Source organism: Balaenoptera borealis (genome assembly GCF_965194805.1).
Source record: "Balaenoptera borealis genome assembly, chromosome: 18".
NCBI lineage: Eukaryota > Metazoa > Chordata > Mammalia > Artiodactyla > Balaenopteridae > Balaenoptera > Balaenoptera borealis.
This window is the reverse complement of record NC_138877.1, coordinates 12850372-12868954: the sequence shown is the minus strand read 5'-3', so window position 1 is coordinate 12868954 and position 18583 is coordinate 12850372. Positions and strand designations below refer to the sequence as shown.

At 40.1% G+C, this 18583-nt stretch overlaps 1 protein-coding gene across 7 annotated transcripts in view; it reads left to right on the top strand.

The window, feature by feature from the left end:
• Positions 1–18583, top strand: part of DCLK1 (doublecortin like kinase 1) — a 330012-nt gene that overhangs the window by 285778 nt on the left and 25651 nt on the right. For all 7 annotated transcript variants that reach the window (XM_082365403.1, XM_082365402.1, XM_082365401.1 and 4 more), the window contains 4 exons: positions 7273–7406; positions 9139–9216; positions 9578–9674; positions 11927–12007. In XM_082365403.1, the coding sequence (XP_082221529.1) occupies positions 7273–7406; positions 9139–9216; positions 9578–9674; positions 11927–12007 (390 nt within the window). The remainder of the gene's footprint in view (positions 1–7272; positions 7407–9138; positions 9217–9577; positions 9675–11926; positions 12008–18583) is intronic.

Sequence of the window (18583 nt, the reverse complement as noted above, 5' to 3'; positions counted from 1 at the left end):
AAAAACACAGTTGAGTAGATTTGTAGTCAGTTCACTGCATGATGAACTTGAGCCACCAAGAGTGTTGATGAACGGGTTGGGGATCACCCTAAGGAGGGAGCTGTGGATCTCACAGGAGTCTGTCACTAGCCCCGCCCTAATCAGCATTGCCAGTGAGCCGAGATGAAGATGTATTCTATATATCAAATGACAGACTTGAGATCCAAAACTATCTTTGGCTCCATAAAGGCCCCAAATCAGTAAGATGAAATTTAACACGAGATAAACATAAATCTCTATAGACTAAGTTGGTTTTGGTATAGTTGTTTCAAGGACCATTGCAGAAAAACAGTGATGGGAAAATTTGGCCCAGTTTAAAGGCTATTCACTGACCATAAGTTCACTGTGAGTCTTAGTGTAACACAACTGCCAAAAATACCAATGTGCCCTTAGACTCCTTTCACTGAAAGAGTGTCGCCATCAAGAGAGTCCCTGCCCTGCTTATACCACGTGACAGCAGGTGGGAGGGACCCAAACACATCACATCAGGGGCCTGGGTTCAGCCCAGAGAAGGGACGGTGAGAGTGGAACAGATTGGCCCTCATCGAAAGCTGCCAGATGTAAGACGGGAGAACGTTTTTGTGCTGTGTATGTGAGCACTAAACTCAAACTAAAGAGAAGACATTAATGACAGATTTGAGGTTGACATAAGGAAAAACTTTCTAACAATTACACCTGTTTGAAAAGTCAGTGGCTTTTATTCAGGTCACTTGTAGTCATTGAAAATGTCCAAGCAGAAACGGAATGATCGTTTTTCATAGGTGTTTAGAAAAAAATTCCTTCTCTCTGAATTTGGTTAAAAGTTGAGGGAAAATAGAAGAAAAAGAACATTTTCCCCAAACATGATTTAATAGACTAATATGCCAGTTACTGTACTAAGCATTCACTGAGGGCCCTTCTCCAAGGATCTGTGATTCCATCGGGGGAAGAAGACAGGAAGTAAAAGTGTAGTGTGTCCCCAGGATTGATCAGCATCTGTCTGCTCCACTAGCCATTTCTTCTGTCATTTAGGACTTGAGTAGTATCATTCACTTCATTTTTTTTTTTAACATCTTTATTGGAGTATAATTGCTTTACAATGGTGTGTTCATTCACTTCATTTTAAAATGACATGGCCTTACTGGACTAGCAAAGATTAATAATAATGATATACTGGGTTGGCAAATTTATGGGGATACCAATCACCTCATATGAATCAGTGCAAGATTAACTTGATGGAACCTTTCTGAAAGGTAGTTTGGTAATATGTAACTAAAGCCTTAAATAATGTGTACCCTGTGACCAAGTAACTCTACTTCTAAAAATGTAACCTAAAGAAAAAATATCAGATATATATACATACATAGGGATGGTCATCTCAGTGTTTTTTTGGTATGGAAAGAAAAAAATATATATTTAGAAACAACTCACGTCAGGGCACTGATTTTTTAAATAATGACATGATATGGAGGCAGGCGGACATCCTGGTTAGAATCATGGACTTGGACATGCCCGAGCTTAAGTTCTGGCTCTGCCACTTATTAGCTGTGTAACATTTGTCAAGCTACATAACATCTCTGATCCTCAATTTTTTTATCTGCAAAATAGCAGTAATATTACTTAATTGTATTGTTGTGAAGATCAAATGGGATATTGAGCATGAAGTCCTCAACAGGAGGCCTGGCAGGGGCTCAATAAACGGCAGTGGTAGTAGTTTGGGGGATTATTATTATTATGGTGCATCCATACAATGGAATATCCAGCAGCCACTGAAAATCATGATGTAAATATATGCTTATTCACTTGGGCAAACGTTCAGGATATATTGTCCAGTGAAAAAAGAAAAACAGGAAAGAGAGAGAAAGAAAGCTCTTGGAAGTTTATACCCCAAAGGTTAACAATGGTTATTTTTAAGTGTCAAGATTATGGGTGAGTTTAATTCCTTTCTTTCTGTAATTATCTGTCTTTTCTAATTTTCCTACAGTGACGTATTGGATATTACTTGTGTGACAAAAATGTAACAGTTTTTAAGAATTGCAGTGACATTGAGTTCCCACAATTTTAACAAAATCCTGGGATGTACAATTACTACAGAATCCAGAATGTGCGTGTTTTGTGCATCTCACTGCAGCTGCATAGAACTCCTTTCTAGATAGTTTCAAGACTGTTTTAAAGGAGGGATGAGAATCAGGTTTCCGGGAGTTTCTATTCACTTCTCCATCTTCCCAGATATCTCTAGGGTAACACTTTGAAAAGCTATTTTATTTTTTCTTCTAATGTTGTTGCCCCTCTTCTGACTTCTGTACAGCTTTTATTATTTTTATTATTTCATTTAATTTTTTGTTTCATAAAGGTTTTACATGTGGGTATAAAATGAATTTGGTTCTTTTTTTTTTTTTTTTGAATTTGGTTCTTTTAAGAGTTAATTTTTTTTCCAGGAGGTTTAATTCAAAGTATGGAGACTATAAAGTGCATTTTGCAAAATAATTCCCTGCATAAATGTTGTTACACTTCACTTCTTAAAGATTAAAGGTTAAATTTAATCCACTGGTTTTAGGAAACATCATAAAGGCCAAACACCTTGGCTAGAAGGAAATCAATGTCTTTTTTTAAAAGATACCATATTTGTTAAAAAGTAAATTCACTTTTTTTTCATGGCTTTGTCAATGTCATGCCAGTTTTGTTAAATTCTATTTGGTGAAATAATTTTTAGTACCTCCTGAGATCCTCTGTGAAAACTATTTCAGTGGTTACTAACGATTCATTAGCCAGCATTTCAACAGGGTTTTCCTTGAATTCATACTATCATTGAGAATTGTGTTTGTTCCAACACATCTGTTATATTAGTCAGCTCTTAGTTCTCTATTATGGGAATCTCAGAAACCATTTGACTGGGTTCACGTTATCTGTGAATTTTCACATTATTTTATGGCCACCGGCTGCATTTTATGACTATATTAAATCTTTTATTTTTTCAAATAACTTTTTCAGATGGTCTCAGTTTCTCATCCAAGGGAAATCAGGCATATGCCCAAACATCTACTGTTCAGCAAGTTACAGCCACTACGAAACCCCAAATAAACGAAAAAGAAACAAAAATAAAACTCTTCTTTAAAAAAGAAAATTCCTGTGTGAAATACCAGTGTGCCAAAAACCTATGTACCTGACCTTTCACTAAATCTATTCTTGGTAGGACATGCCTTCAGCTTTTAATTGGAACCTTTTTCATAATTGTTGCCATTTAACACATTTAGTCTGTCAAATCATGGGATGTCTTTATAGCCATATAATAAACCCTAGAGAACAACTTTTCTGACTGTAGCCATCTGCAGTGATCACAAGAGTAGCTTACAAAATACTGACAGTCTTTATGGTAATAGGATACATATGGCAGCCCACAATTACGTGTAGCTGCATTCAATTAGTGTTGTACAATTACCCAGTTTTATTGCTTAGTTAAAACAGTGAAAGCACTACATACTGGGTAATTTGCACTAATCTCCGTCTCTTTAATAGCCCCTCGTTGTTTAAAACGGGGGGGAGCATCTACAGTATTTAAAGGGCGTGGGATGAACATAAAATTGTATCTCATGTTGTGAATACGCTTTGACTGGCAATTAACGTACCCCACCTCACGTGTGGCGCATGTGTTATGGAGGCTTTAAAATACAGTCACAGCAGAAAAGTTCTTCTTACACCAGAACCCCACTTGCCGGGTCGGCCTGTCCAAGCTTATACTTGCAGCCTGTTAAGGTTCTTTCTGAAAGAAGGTCAGGATGAGGAGACAAGCTAAGGAAGTCGATTCAGAGAGTGGGAGAAGGCAAAGGACTCTGTGTTTTGGATGCGAATGTGTTAGAAGCTTTTCCGACTCCTAAGGTTTAATTAAAAACTTAGTTCAAAGTGAATTTATAGCTGCCATTTGGGAAAATACTTTCTGGAGACGGTTTTGTGAGTATGTGTGTGTGCGTTCACGCGCACGTTTGAAACACATATATTCAGCAATCTGTGATTTTTAACAAAGTTTTAATTACATTTTTAAACGGCCTCAATCCTGCCCCTCTGTAAATGGCTTGGGAAGAAATAAGAGTGAGCGCACTTGAGGCAGCAGCAGGCACTCTGGGGAGTCCACTTGTGAGGTGGGCCCATGGCAGCACTTAGGAAAGGCGCTCTCCCAGGGGAGGAGAGGAAACACTACAATATATTCTTCTGTATCCTTCTCCCCAAGTGTTGACAGAGAAAAACCCAAAGCAACCTTGTTTCCTGCCCCGCCTGACGGTAAGTAAGTTAAACAGAATTCCAAATGAGGGGCCTGGGCATTTATTCACCTGCAAAAACATTTTGCTGAAGCATTTCAAATGTACTTGGGTCTAGAAATGTTTTCAATTATGTGGATTAGGCCTTTGTCTCTTAGCTCTTAACTGTCTCTCATAAGCATCACTTTAACCTCTTTATATGTTCATGAAAATTCTACTCTATGGTTTTCAAAGCAAAAAAAAAAGGGATATGTAGAAGTGATTAAAGAGAGATGAAAAGAACATTAAAATGATAGATTCTACATATTTCATTTAAATGATGCTGGTTTATTTTAAGAGAATTATTACTGTTAAATAATCTTCATTTTCTTTACTTTAGGTAAGTTTTTAGTGCTTTTTTTCTTAGTTATTGAAACTTTGAACTTTATTGCTCAGCTATATTAAATATAACTGGCACATGGCTATACGTAAGATGGAATTCCTATTAAAATGTAGATGCTTAAAAAGAAGGCCTTTGGTACATGGAGGAGAATTACGTGGTCATATTCTGAACTAAAATGTGACTTATGACTGCATCTGCCAATATGTGCTTTTATCCAACTTTGGAATAGAGTTGGGTGATTATGGATAGTATGTTTAGAAAAAAAGCCACAGAATCTCTGTATAAATGGAGCTGTGTAATTTGAAATCTGCACCACCTCACAAAACATGCACCATGAACGTTTGGACCTAACAGAACATCAAAGCAAGAGGTTATTCTGCATTTTAGAAAGGTTATTGGTAACAAAATGGAATTAGGGAAGTAAACAATTCTGCTCTGTCTGGGAAATAAACTAGATGATCTGCTAGGTATTTCCAGCTCAGATTTCTTTTCATGAAAAACATTTGCTTGTCTTTTGAATGGCCTGAATGGCTGACATGCTAAGACTACAATTTAGGGATTTCTTTTGCCTGAGAGCATTTAGACTGGGGAGGATATTGTGTTTTGTAGCTCTGAGGCCTCAAAGTCCATGACTCGAACTTGTTTATGCTGACCAGCGCTGGATGGCTGCTTTATTAAACTGGGGAGGACAGTGTCCATCTCAGAGGACAACTGGGCAAAGCCACATCTGAGGGGGACATACAGCTGTCCTTGCCCTAACAACCCAGGTGCAGGTGGCCCTGAAAGCCTCTGGATACCTGCCCGAGGGCAGCCCAGACTTGATCGTGGTTGAGCCCTCAGGGAGAGGACTCCATGTTCTGAATGTGGAGAAAATGTAAACAAATATTTTCTGCCCAGAAATGACACAGTCTCTCCAGAGAAGAGGATCTGACTGCCTTTTTTCTGCCAAAACAGTTAGATCCAAATGATCATTGCTGATACTGCAGCTTAGCTGGCCAAACATCTGCACTCGATGCTGCAGTGAACTGAAAAGTGAAATCTACTTTTTCCAAAGGAAGGCAGACATGGTGTGTGAACGGTAGCGGTGCTCCTAATGTGTGGAGATGTGCCTTGCTGTGCGTGAGGTTCAAACTGCTGTAGCAAGTACAGATGATCATAGCGCGATAACAGGAGAAAATGCAGGCCTCGACTGGCTGGATGGATTATTTTGACGTACGTGGAAAACTTCGCCATTTCCTTGAGGCATCTCCTGGCGACTGCCTTTTACTGTGGCTCTCTTTTCTGTGTCTGTTGATTCCAGTGGAGGGCTCTGAATTAGAATTCTGAATGCCCTTTGATCTTTTCTTTGAAATAATAGACGTTGTTTGGCATACGTTTTAGAACAGATCCATTTGGTTTGATCGTGGGCTAGAATTAAAGCAGTTTAAATACTTGCCTATGGTCACATGCATCCTTTTCTTGATTTGTTGGGTGAAAGACTAGAGATTTTTACTGCCTTAATAAGGAGACCTGGACAGAATGCTGACTCTGCACCTGATAAATCTTCCCAAATTGCCACAGGTGAAATGAAATGTTAATATCCCTTTCAATTATTAATAAAAAAATGTAAATAGATCTTGTTGGAAAAGTGGGGCACTGAAAAGAAGGTATTTTAATAGACGTGTGGATTTTTTGTTCAATTTACTAAAGAATTGCATTTTTAAAGCTTCTGATATATTAAAATGAAGAGATCATTATTTTCATAAATTGGAGATTTTACACTAGAAACTTGCTGTATTTCATTGTATTCTGCAAATCAATTTGAATTGTAGCAAACATCGAACACAGATAAGCAAAAGGAAGAAAAATCTCCTATAATCTTACTACCCAGAGACAGACACACCAATATGATGTTCTTCCAGACATTTTTCTTTGTACATATTTTTTTCTTTAATAGACATTTTATGCAAACCAGTCTGAAGTCTGTCCTCACTTCCCAAACTTGATTCATTTCAATAAATGTAAACCCACGTCACCATTGTAATGGTCATGTAGGCTCCCATTGTATGAACATACCGTAATTTATTTAACAAATTTCCATTTGCGGCTTCTTCACCATGTTTTCAATTCTGCAGTAATATAAAGATGTTCTTGTATGTATATCCTTGCATAATTGCCTGATTTTTTATTTTATAATAAATACAGGTAAAAAATTAATATACCAAAACCTCAATTAAATAGAGTCAGGAGACCAGAAGCAGCGTTCTCACTCCCTGTGATCATAGCAGAGCCCAACAGGAAGAAGAAAGACTCCTCTTCTTTCCTGGCAAGAACTCAACCCATGAAAAGCCATGGACGCCTTGTTTTCTACAACCCTCCCAACTTCCTTTTCCTCTTTGTAAATGCATCTGCCTCCCTTGCCATGTGGGGACTTGGACATGACTTGCCATGGGTGCAGACCCCGAATTGCAATTCTGTGCTGATCCCGAATAAGCCCATCTCTGCTGGAGAAACATCTGGCAGTCTATTTGTTTTAGATCAACATATATTAAATTTAAACCACAGTGTCCTTCATTTCTTCAGGAAAGAACTTTTGAGCTCTTGGTTTTAAGGCAATTTCACCTTTTACTTTTACTTTAGGTGTACGAACACCAAGACGGCAGCAAATCGCTGAAGCTGGGAGACTTTGGACTGGCCACCATTGTAGACGGCCCCCTGTACACCGTGTGTGGCACCCCGACATATGTGGCCCCTGAAATCATTGCAGAGACTGGGTAAACACTTCTTGTGTATTTACTGCAGTACTGTGCTTGCAAAATAGCTAGTTGGCTTCAAGGATGGAAGAAATAGGAGTGTTCTGTCCCATCCAGACAGAACTAGTTATCAGATATTTTTCACTTTTTTTTTTTTTTTTTTTGACTTGAAAGTGGGAGCCATTTTCTCTGTTTTCCCCATCAAGTTGCCAGTTACTACAATGTTGTTTAAAGTTTCCTTCTGGCCTTTGTTAAAGGTAGAATGGCAGTTATTAACCCCTTAGTAAAAAATGTTTGGACTAACAGAGAAACATACAGTGATGGTAATTAACTAGCTATTGGAGAAAAAAGAAACAGACATCGCTGTGAGCAGTGAGTACAGTCTACTGTGGTTACTTCTCTCAGCTGTCCTTATTCTCCAGTTCCGGTCCCATTTTGGTCCTCTTGGCAGTCCACTGATTATCTGTGGAGTGCAGATACCCTCAGGCATCTGAGGGCCACTGGGAATTGGCTGGTTTCTGAGTGCAGCCGACACAGATGAATGAAAATCTCTAGAATGGGGGGAGATTGTGGGGTGGCCTAATGCTTACTAAGGACCTACTACTATATGCCAGGCTCCTTTACTTAATCCTTACTCTTCCAGTAGATGATATGATTCCCATTTTGCATCTGAATAAATTCAGTCTCTGATGATTGACTTACAAGCTCATGACTAGATAGTAGCTGAGTCAGCATTTGAACTCAGGTCTAGGTGAGTAAAAGGCTCTTTCAGTAAAGAGCCCCATTTCTTGCCAAGGATCATCAGCAGGGTTCTGAAGCACTGTCCTTAAACAGAAGGTTGGGGGAAGGGTGGGCCAGCAAGGAGAGACAGCCTGACTATTTCTTCCCATTAGTGGCACCAACCCAAACCTAACAATCTAGGTAGTATCTTCCACTGTGACAGGTGGAGATAGTTTTTCTGCTTGTACCATAGACCAGAAAGGCAGAAATACAGAACAGATGAGAGGAGAAATCCCCAGCGTGAGATGAGAGGTAATGAGCGCTTTTTTGTTCATCAAATCTGAGTCAGTTGCGAGCCCACAATCTATGCCCGTGCCTGCCCTTCCTCGAGGCAGTGCCGTTATCTCTGGTGGGCGCTCTGACGGCCTGCTGCGAAGGAGTGGTGTGGGGTAGAAGGAGGATTTGGTTCGGCTCTTGAAAACCTTGGCTGGAACTCAGCTGTGCCACTAATTGTGAGATCTTGAGCAAAATTATTTACCCTCTGAACCTTGGGCTTCTCTTCTTTAAAATAGGCAGTAATATTTATCCTGGACAAATTACAGAGTTGTCGGGAAAACAAAATCAGATAATGTATGTCAGTGCTTTATAAATTGGAAAATGTCTTATGTGTAATTATTATTTCTAAAATTCAGGAGTGAAATAGTCTCAGGGGTCCATCTCTATCTGAAAATTGATATGACTATAATAAACATTTTTGCTGAAACCCTTCACTTACTGATATTTAGGTAGGAAGGTAGGCATTTTTATTTTTAGTCATGTGCCTTAGATAGTCTTTTTTTTTTTTTTTTTTTTTTTTTATTCTTTTCTTGAATTCTGTTAAGCCAGTGGGTTGTAGTTTAGTGTTTGTTGTGGGTTTTTAAAATTTTTGTTTGGTTTGGGTTTTGGTTTATGATAGAAGAGTCATTTATTTTACCATGCCCCATAATTTGTCCTGACCTGACTTTGCTAACTCTGACATCACTTACTTCTTCAGATATGGCCTCAAGGTGGACATCTGGGCAGCTGGTGTGATCACTTACATCCTGCTCTGTGGATTCCCTCCATTCCGTGGGTATGGGCAGCGATCTTTTATTCAGCACCAACAAAGCATTTCTCCCTTCTCTGAATGATCCATTCGGCCTCCCCGCACAAAGGAGCCTACAGCTGGAAAAGAACATAAGAACTTGTTGTTTTTTCCATGTCGTGCACGCTAATTTACATGCCTTCCATAAATCTTCCTCATATAATTTAAAAACTCATTCTTTCTTAATTTGCCAAAACAGTTCCATACTGACATTTTGAATTGCTTAAAAACACACATTTTATACATTTGCGGGGAAAGGAGGGGCTTCAGTGCATAAGAATGAAAAGATACACCCTGAGCTGGCGTTTTCCTGCTGTTTATTCCTCGTTGTTGTCCTTCATCTAAACAGAAGCGGGGATGACCAGGAGGTGCTTTTTGATCAGATTTTGATGGGGCAAGTGGACTTCCCTTCTCCTTACTGGGATAACGTTTCTGATTCTGCAAAGGTAGGTTTCCAGTGCCTTCCTCTTCCTTATAGCCTGTGTCTCAATGGAATTATTGATTCTGAATCAAAGAAACAAATGATATTGTAAATATGATTTCTGTATGCATTTTAGTCGTAATTACTAACTTTCCCAAGAGCTCACGTTCAAAAAGTCATCTGTCCATAGCCATCCCAACTCATCAACTGCTTCTGCTTCCCTGGCTTATCCCTCCCTGTGGTCACTCCAGCTGTATTGCTGTAGCCTCTAGTTATGCCCTGCCCACACCTGGCTTGAGCCCACCTCAGACTTCTGTATAGCTTATTGCTTCACCTCTCTCGGGTCTTGACTTAATGTCATCTTCTCAGTGAAGCTTTCCCAGACCCTGTTTCCAATTGCAGCTCTTAACCCCTACCTGGCTGACCTTATCGTCCTTTGCTTTATTTTTCTCCATAACACTTACACTCTATGTCCATCTGGTATACCATCTAACTACCTCTCTGTATCTGTCTACTTATATAGATAGATATAGATAGGTGGATATATTGTATTTATGTAGTTTATTTTCTAACTCTCCTCACTAGGGTGTAATTTCTATCAAGACAAGGATTTTTGTCTATTGTATTCATTGCTGTATCATCAGTGCCTAAATAGTGACCGGCAACTAACTGATGCTCAACGTATATTGAATGAATGAATGAATAAATGAATGAGTGAATTAAACAGTTAATCAGTTAAAGTGGAGAAAGCACAGCATGGGTTAAGATGATCAAGAAAGACATCATGGGGAAGCTATGATGTAATTTGGACCTTGAAAGACAGCCAGGATTTAGAGGCAGAGGGGAACAAAGCGTATGGTTTTTGTCCCATTAAACCAAAAGATCAATCTCTAAGAAAACTGTAAAAATCTCACACAGAGACATTAGTAGATCCTGAAATAAAAAATGAAAACTTTTAAATTGATCCCTTAAAACTATGTCTCCAAGCATTGACTTAAATTTTTGGAAAACTGATGTTGAGAACTAATTATCTTTTGATTATTCAATATACATGCCTTTCCTTTTGCTGTGTCCTGAGTATGAGTTCAATTTAAAATCTGACTCCTTAGGCCTGGCCACTTTCCATGGAAAATGATGCATATTGGGCCCAAATCTCTCATTTTCTTCAACTGTCCAGGAATTTACCTCTAGCCATAGGAAAATGTGGGGAATTGAGAGAAGTGTCAGAGAAAAGCCACAAAGGTAAAAGGAGATGGGATGATATAGCCACAGAGGTGGGGTTGGAGGTGTTTTCACCTGTGAGCAGACAGTTCAGGAACCTGTCCCAAGTCTCAGGGCTGTCGCTTCATAACTCAAGGGCTCGAAGTCACTGACAGATAGGACTATCTCCTGCACCGCCATGGCGCCTGCAGAGAGCATCACACATAGTAGTTGCTTTAATTGAGTCCTGGCCCAAGTTAGAAAGTGAAGGTAGAATCTCTACATCATTGGAAATAAATCTTCCCCGTCACGGAGTGGTACTTAGAGCCTACGCATATGAGGGACCAGGTAACACACACCTAACCTTTCTGTTACACGGGAACTTCTAATCCAAAGTAGACAGATGTCTGACGGACTCATCATTAAAGCCAAAGCTGTGCTTTTCTGGTGCAAATAAATTTGAGCTCATGGGGGAGATTAATTAATTTCAGAACCATTTAATCATTTGCTTCATAATGGTTCTATTTTACTTTTATTGATTGATCTGGAAATTTTTGAAGCATTTTTAACAGATGTCCTCTGAATTCTTCGGCTACTAAAGAATAGTTTCTATTTTACCAACTAGCTGTTGGCAATTCTGTATGTCTTTCCTCATTCCTTTCTTTCAAACCAAAATATGCCCTCTTGCAGTTAGGAGGAAAAAAATCCATTTTTCCTTTCAGCTGCCAAAGTGAAATTGTAAAGTGTTTTTAAAATGTGATTTCTATATTAAATAATTTGGAATCTGTCTTTAAAGTGCAAAATACTTTATTTCCTTTCTACTAAAAATATTCTTATGAAATTGATTTTAATATTATGTTTTTTTCTCTCAACTACAAGCTATATATTTATAATTCCAAAAATTCACCTTTCCTTTAAAAGGTGTTAGGTAGCTGTAGGTAAGTTGAGTTGATATATTCAAGGTTTAGAGCTTTTACAGATGTTTTCCAAACGAAAAGAGAACCTCTGCTCTTGAAAACGCCTGGATTTTTACCTTCAATGTTAGACACAAATGGCATTGAATGTTTCCTTTCACAGGAGCTCATTACCATGATGCTGTTGGTGGATGTAGATCAGCGATTTTCAGCCGTGCAGGTCCTCGAACATCCCTGGGTTAATGTAAGTAACTTCCTCCCTTCCCTGTATTTACTCCGAACATTCCTTTCTCAAATTGCAGCTTTCCTAATGATGTTGCCTCCTTTTTAAAGTGTTGTGTTTGTGTCTGTTCCTCCCTCTCAAACATGCCAGGACAGTTACAGGATCTCAGCCTTGTTCCACAAGGGCCTCTGATGTATCTGTGCTGACATGTGTTCTCACGGTCCCTTGCACAGAGCATTTCATTTGATTCAGACGGGACTGCCTTCTACCGTGGAGGTGCACATGGTTGCCACCCACAGCCCCACAAACTGCATCCTATGGTCCAGATTAAGGCTGCATCCATCAATAATACAGAGCAGATTTTCTGAGTCAGTGCTGCTTTTGCATCATTTCTACCAAATATACCAGTGACCCAAGGGTCCCCGCATCAGCGTTGGAGTTCTCCAGTGCAGCACTTCTCAAACTTGCCTGTGCTCACAAGTCATCGGGGGCGGGGGGTGGGGGAGAGGCTTATTAAAATGCAGATTGTAATGTAGTAGATGTGAGGCTCTGAATTTCTAAAAGCTCCCAGATGCTGCTGCTGCTGCTCTCTGAGTACAAGGTCTGTAGCTATGAAAGGATTCTCCAGAGCAGAGTCATTATTTTTTGACTCTCTCTCTCCCTCTCTCTATAACTGATTGAAAAGGTTTGTTTTGAATAACAATAATAATAAATACTTACAGAGTGCTTAGCTTATAGTGTCTGCCCAGGACCATTTAAGTACCTCATATACATTAACTGATAACCCAGGGGCTGTTGGAACCCCTGCTGACATGTGTGGGAGTTCCATAGATGGGTCTAATGGTTCTTGCTACCAGAATAGAAGACAGACATAGATTTGGATATAGGTACAGACATGGACAGGTATAAAATCGTTAGCTCATTGATATGAATTTTGCCAGCTGCTTCGAGGGATCTGGCTGTAAGATGAAGGCAACAAAATGTTCCACTTCTCTGAATTATCACTTCGGTGATTAGTCAGAGTGTATTTTCCCAAGGTAACTAATGACTGAGGACGAAGTGTGATTAAAAGCACAGTGTTGAGACAGACTGCATCTGAGCTGACAAGAGCTTGGGATCTTGTTCATGTTCTGCCACTTGATGCCCATGGGCCTAGGTTCCAGCACTTTACACGCCTGAACCTGGTTCCTCCCACCCCACTGGGAGGTTATATATATATATATATATATATATATGACAGGAGAATATACAGGAATGCCAGCGTGTATAGGTATACAGCTAAGGTTTGTTAAATATTTTTACATAGCAGAGCTTCCCAACTGGTGTACAGATGTGTGAAGATATTAATCCCCTCAGCCCTTGGGATAGTCAGGCAGGGCTGCCAGAGTCCAGGAGCTGTCACCTCCAGCCTTACAACCTTTGCATTTACCCCACGGTGCTGAACAAAAGTTATCCTCTTCTGTGGAGTTGGAAACATTAGGAAGCATCTCATGTAAGCCTAATAATAAGCCTACCAGAGAGGCAGGGTGGGTATTATTGTACCCATTTTACAAATGGAAAGACTGAGGCTGTGATGGATGACTCTTCCAAAGTAGCTGTGCTTATGGTTGAGCCAGAATTTGCAGGCAGGTATCCTCACTTCAAGCCCATTTCCTCTAAAGTCCTGTGCACCACCCTGCATCACCCTCTCTCTGCTATACATGAAAGCACTGTGAATAGTGCAGAAGAGTGCACTGTATGTACACCAGCATCACTATAATGATTGTTCACACAAGGTCGCAGTCTTTCCAAAGTAACTTACCTGGGTCGTGGTGCCTCTCCCTTAGACGTGCAGGGTGGAAGAGGCACAGGCCAGCTGCAGACTCTCCTAGTGGCAGCAGCTGGTTTGGACTGATCTACATGCTGATTAAAAGTCCATGGTCCACAAACTGTCAAATTGCATGTTAGCGCTGGAAACACTGAGAGTGTGACCACACAGAATACAGTGGAAAATCTGAATTTGAAACACGGCCTTTGAAGGCTCACAAAGAGCCGTGGAGGAGAGAGAGGACAAATAGCCATTTTAGATTTTGAAATACATTTTCATCAGAGGACCACCCCCTGTCGGGCCTGCTCTCCAGGAGCTCTGTCTGATACAACAGACAGTCACATGGCAGTTAGAGAAGAGCCACCCCAGCTGGCCTGTGTGGGGAGGGTGCCCTGGAAGGCTTCCCAGAGGAGGAGATGCCAGAGCTTCTTCCTGGAGGAGGCTGGGAAGAGATGTCCCGCAGAGCCAGCTCAGGCAGGATATGGATATTTGCTGTAAGATAACTTTGCGAATGTGAGCGCATTTGTCTATACATGTGAGGGGCCTGGGGTGTTACTGGAAACAAAATAATCCCTTACCCTGATTCCAGACCAAATGACCCTATATCAATATATTCTCACTCAGTTGGGTAGAGAAACAAAATTAAGAAGACTTCTGGCTGTTGCCTTTGAAAAATTAGGTTGTTCGTTTTCCTAAGGCAGCGTATACATGTCTGAGCGGTAACTTTCTTCCTTCTCAACCTGCTTTGTGCACATGGTCCCACTTTGCTGGCAATTAGGTTCCACAGCTCCCTCTGGACCTTGGACTTCTGCTGTCATTTTAGTTTTCCCTCTCAGATTTCCTAAAAACATTTTCTAAAAGCAAGGATAACATTTAAGGCATTGTCTAGGAGATTTAAAAATTTTAAATACCCTTTAATATAATTCTAACAGACCTTAGATTCTAAGGGGAAAAAAGATAGTGATTTTAGCAAAAAATTTAACATATAAAGTGATTGCTTAACTTTTGAAATTACATAGTAAATAACTAAGTTAGAAAATTGATTATTTTCTTTATCTCAAAATAACAAATGAAAAAAATATGTATATAAGCATTCACAACCAGCATTTAGTGTTTGTTGAGGTCTCCGAGTGCAATAAATGAACAACCCAGCAATCAAAATAAATAAATTAGGAACGTAAAAGGAAGCCCATTTAACAAAACATGTTGCATTTGGCGATCAAATTATATCTGATCACTGCAGAGGGTGCTACCTAGGGGGGGAAAAGTAATAATAATCGTATGAGCCCTAAGGAAGTCGTCAGAAAGCTCTTCCCACGTTCCCATGTGTCCTAATTTTCTCTGTCGCATAAACGATGCCCTTTTCACCTGGCGCACTTGGAATCGAAAAGGCAGTCTCATGAAACAGAGAGCAGAGCACAAGGGCAACAGAATAGAAAAATCTAGTCAGCAAAAGTCACTTGCTTTAACCTTACTCCAGGTGCTTCCTCTAGGCCCCCATTGATTTTGTATGCAGTCTCAGTGCTCTTTGGTATCCTGGACCTCTGCTCTGTCCTGGACCTCTGCTCTGTTATATATATGAATTTTACCTCTACTCTGTTATGGTGTCCTGGACCTCTGCTCTGTTATATATATGAATTTTACCTCTACTCTGTTATGGTGTCCTGGACCTCTGCTCTGTTATATATATGAATTTTACCTCTACTCTGTTATGGTGTCCTGGACCTCTGCTCTGTTATATATATGAATTTTACCTCTACTCTGTTATGGTGTCCTGGACCTCTGCTCTGTTATATATATGAATTTTACCTCTACTCTGTTATGGTGTCCTGGACCTCTGCTCTGTTATATATATGAATTTTACCTCTACTCTGTTATGGTGTCCTGGACCTCTGCTCTGTTATCGGAAGAGCCATGAGTGAGGCCTCTCAGTGGATGGTTCTAACCAGCCAGAAGGACAAAGGCAGCATCAGCGTGTAGCCAGGTGTCTGGGAGAGGGATGCAGACCCCCCAGAAGGAGCGCCAGCTCACCTTGGGTAACCTTGGGACAGTCATTTCACGCCTTTGAACCTGTTTTTCTGTCGGTGAAATGGGAGATAATAGAATCAACTTCTCAGGTTTTGAGGATGGAGAGAGGATTTTATATCTGAAAGTCCTGAGCAGACAGTCTTAAGTGCTCATACGCTGTAGGTACTTGGTAAATATTTGGTGAATTTGAGTGTGAGGGAGGCCGAAACTCCATCATCTGTGGCTACAAGCTGATGAAATGGAAACTGGCGTGTGAGAAACTTGATTAAGGTGGAAACCCCTCATCCAAAAAAATGATCCTGTTTGTGTGCTCCGAACTCCACGTAGATAATGTGATTATCAGCTTGTTGCGTTCTCCAGTGTCACAGCCATCTCTTAAGGTAGCTGCAAAGTACCGACAGGAATTGTCCTAGCTAAATTTATTTACCTTATTACTCATATAGTGGAGAACCATATGATTTAGGCACATATCATATGAGATTGGAATAGGCAGTGGTAATATATCTGGATCATTCCAGGGAATAGGGAGAAGGTTGAGTCACTTTGTCCCCAAATGATACTTTGTTGGTAGAAAATGCAGGTTAGTGATTAAGTTCATAAGCTTAAATAACAGTTCCAAAGTGTTTTTTTTTTTGATGTGTAATTAGGATTAAATTATCAGCAATCTATTTCAAATAGATTACTATTACTGGATTTTTATTTTCAAAGTTTTGACCTACCTTATCCCATTGTTATTCTCCTCATGCCATAGATTGAAGGTCCATTTCAATACTATAATTCTACAAATCTGTGTTTTACCTTCAGTTTTTTTCCTGATGAGGAAACTGAGGCTCAAAGAAGTCTCTAGCACGAAGCTCAGTGGGGTCTCTAGCACGAGGTCTGATGCCTGGGTTTTGCCTTTAGAGATTCTGATCCTGATGGGCACAGGCATCTGGGCATTGGGAATTTTAAAAGCTCCCAGGTGACTATAATGTGAGACCAATACAGAGAACCTCTGTCCTACTGGAAAGGACTGGTTTAAATAAGTCAAGTGTAGTTACTTAGCTGGTGCAAGACTTACTATCATCTTCTTGGCCTTTAAATTTTATTTTACCTCCTTTTTCTCACGTACCTACTCTTTTGAAAAGATACTGCTAAGCCAAGATATTCAACAAGAAAAAAAGAACCCAAGGAAGAAGAAAAAACAAGAGCCTAGATAATATGTTTTTTATTCTATGCTCATAAAAATCAGTGCTACCCATACAAAAATATATAAGCATTCCTCTAATTGCTGTTAGAAATTAAGAGAACCCCCAATGATACTGTAATAATAAATAAAACCACTTATCAGTATGTGCAACTTATAAATAAAGTTGTAAATGATGACATGGAATTCCACTTTCCATTTGGGCATCTTACCCTCTCCTTTCTCTAAGGTGGATCTTAATTTACTTTACACTTTCTCCCCGAGAGCAGAGTGAATTGTAGACATAAAGGATACATGGGGCCAAGCTAAGAGATTCAGAAATCCTGGGATGTTGCACAGCTGGGGAAGGTTAACAAGAGTCGAGGGGGCACACTCTGGCCTGTGAAATGGACCCGCTCCTGGAGAGTATGCTAATGTACCTGGGATTGTTTAAAACGAAGTCGGGATATTCTGGTAGTGAACTGCTCAAGACTGCCATGCTTCTCATAAATTTACAGCTATTATTAATACTAGAGTCTGGCACTGAGTAGACTGAAAACCAGATCTATGATTCAAAAACAAAACTCCATGAAGGGAGGAGGGTTTTCTAAAGCATGACCCCTGGAATGGTTTCCTGGAGGAAAGAGAGGCATTCACTCCGCTGAATGACTTCACAACCAAGCCCCCCAGCCCTCCTGACGGCTCGCTCCTCCCCAACATCCGCTAGCGGAGCGGAGACCAGGAGGCTAGGTCTCCTCCAGACAGCTGGGAGGGTTCATTTTCCATTTTGCAAACTAGTTTTGTTCTTGTCAGTTGCAACGCTCTGCCAAGGAGTGGATGGGGATTTCTAAATCAAAAACCGCCAACAAACCACAACCAGCCCGTGTCAAACTTCAGAAACTACTCCCGGAGACTACACACAAGAATGTATGGTAATAATACTAGAACTATTTGTAGCATACTGCCAGGTTTGTCACGTTTGGAAAATTCATAGCACATTTTTGGCACATAATCTATTCACAATAGTGGCGATGAAGATGTATATATAAAAATGTACGTTTTTAATGGCCCTATTTATTTTATTGATGCAAGATAGTAAGTTAGCTAAATCTCCATCATCAATCTGGATGCCTCAGGTACAGATTAGGGCCCTGCTAAGCCAGTTGCTTGTCTTTTAATCCAATTATGCTCAAAGCCTTCAAAATTGTTAGAGACTGCAGATTTTTTAGTTGCTGGGTTGTGTGTGTGTCTGTGTGTGCGTCTGTGTGTCTGTGTGTTTGTCTGTGTGTGTGTGCGCACTCGTGTATGTGTGTTTTACGTTCTCTGGCGGAGGCACCTTAATTCATTGGGAAAAAAAATCCTGAAATGTTTTAAGATTTATGATGTCAAAAGCATCCCTGGCAACTTGTAAGGACTGTTTCACTACTTTCATTGCTTCAACATGAACTAATAACCCATGGAAGCTAAAACCTGCACTAGAATTTAAAGCTGGAGGCCTGAACCCCCAGGCCCCAGCATCTGAAAGAGTTGCTAGGAGTCTGACAGGAGATTAGGACCAGGACAGAGCTGGGAAATGGTAACAGAGTCCATTATGAGG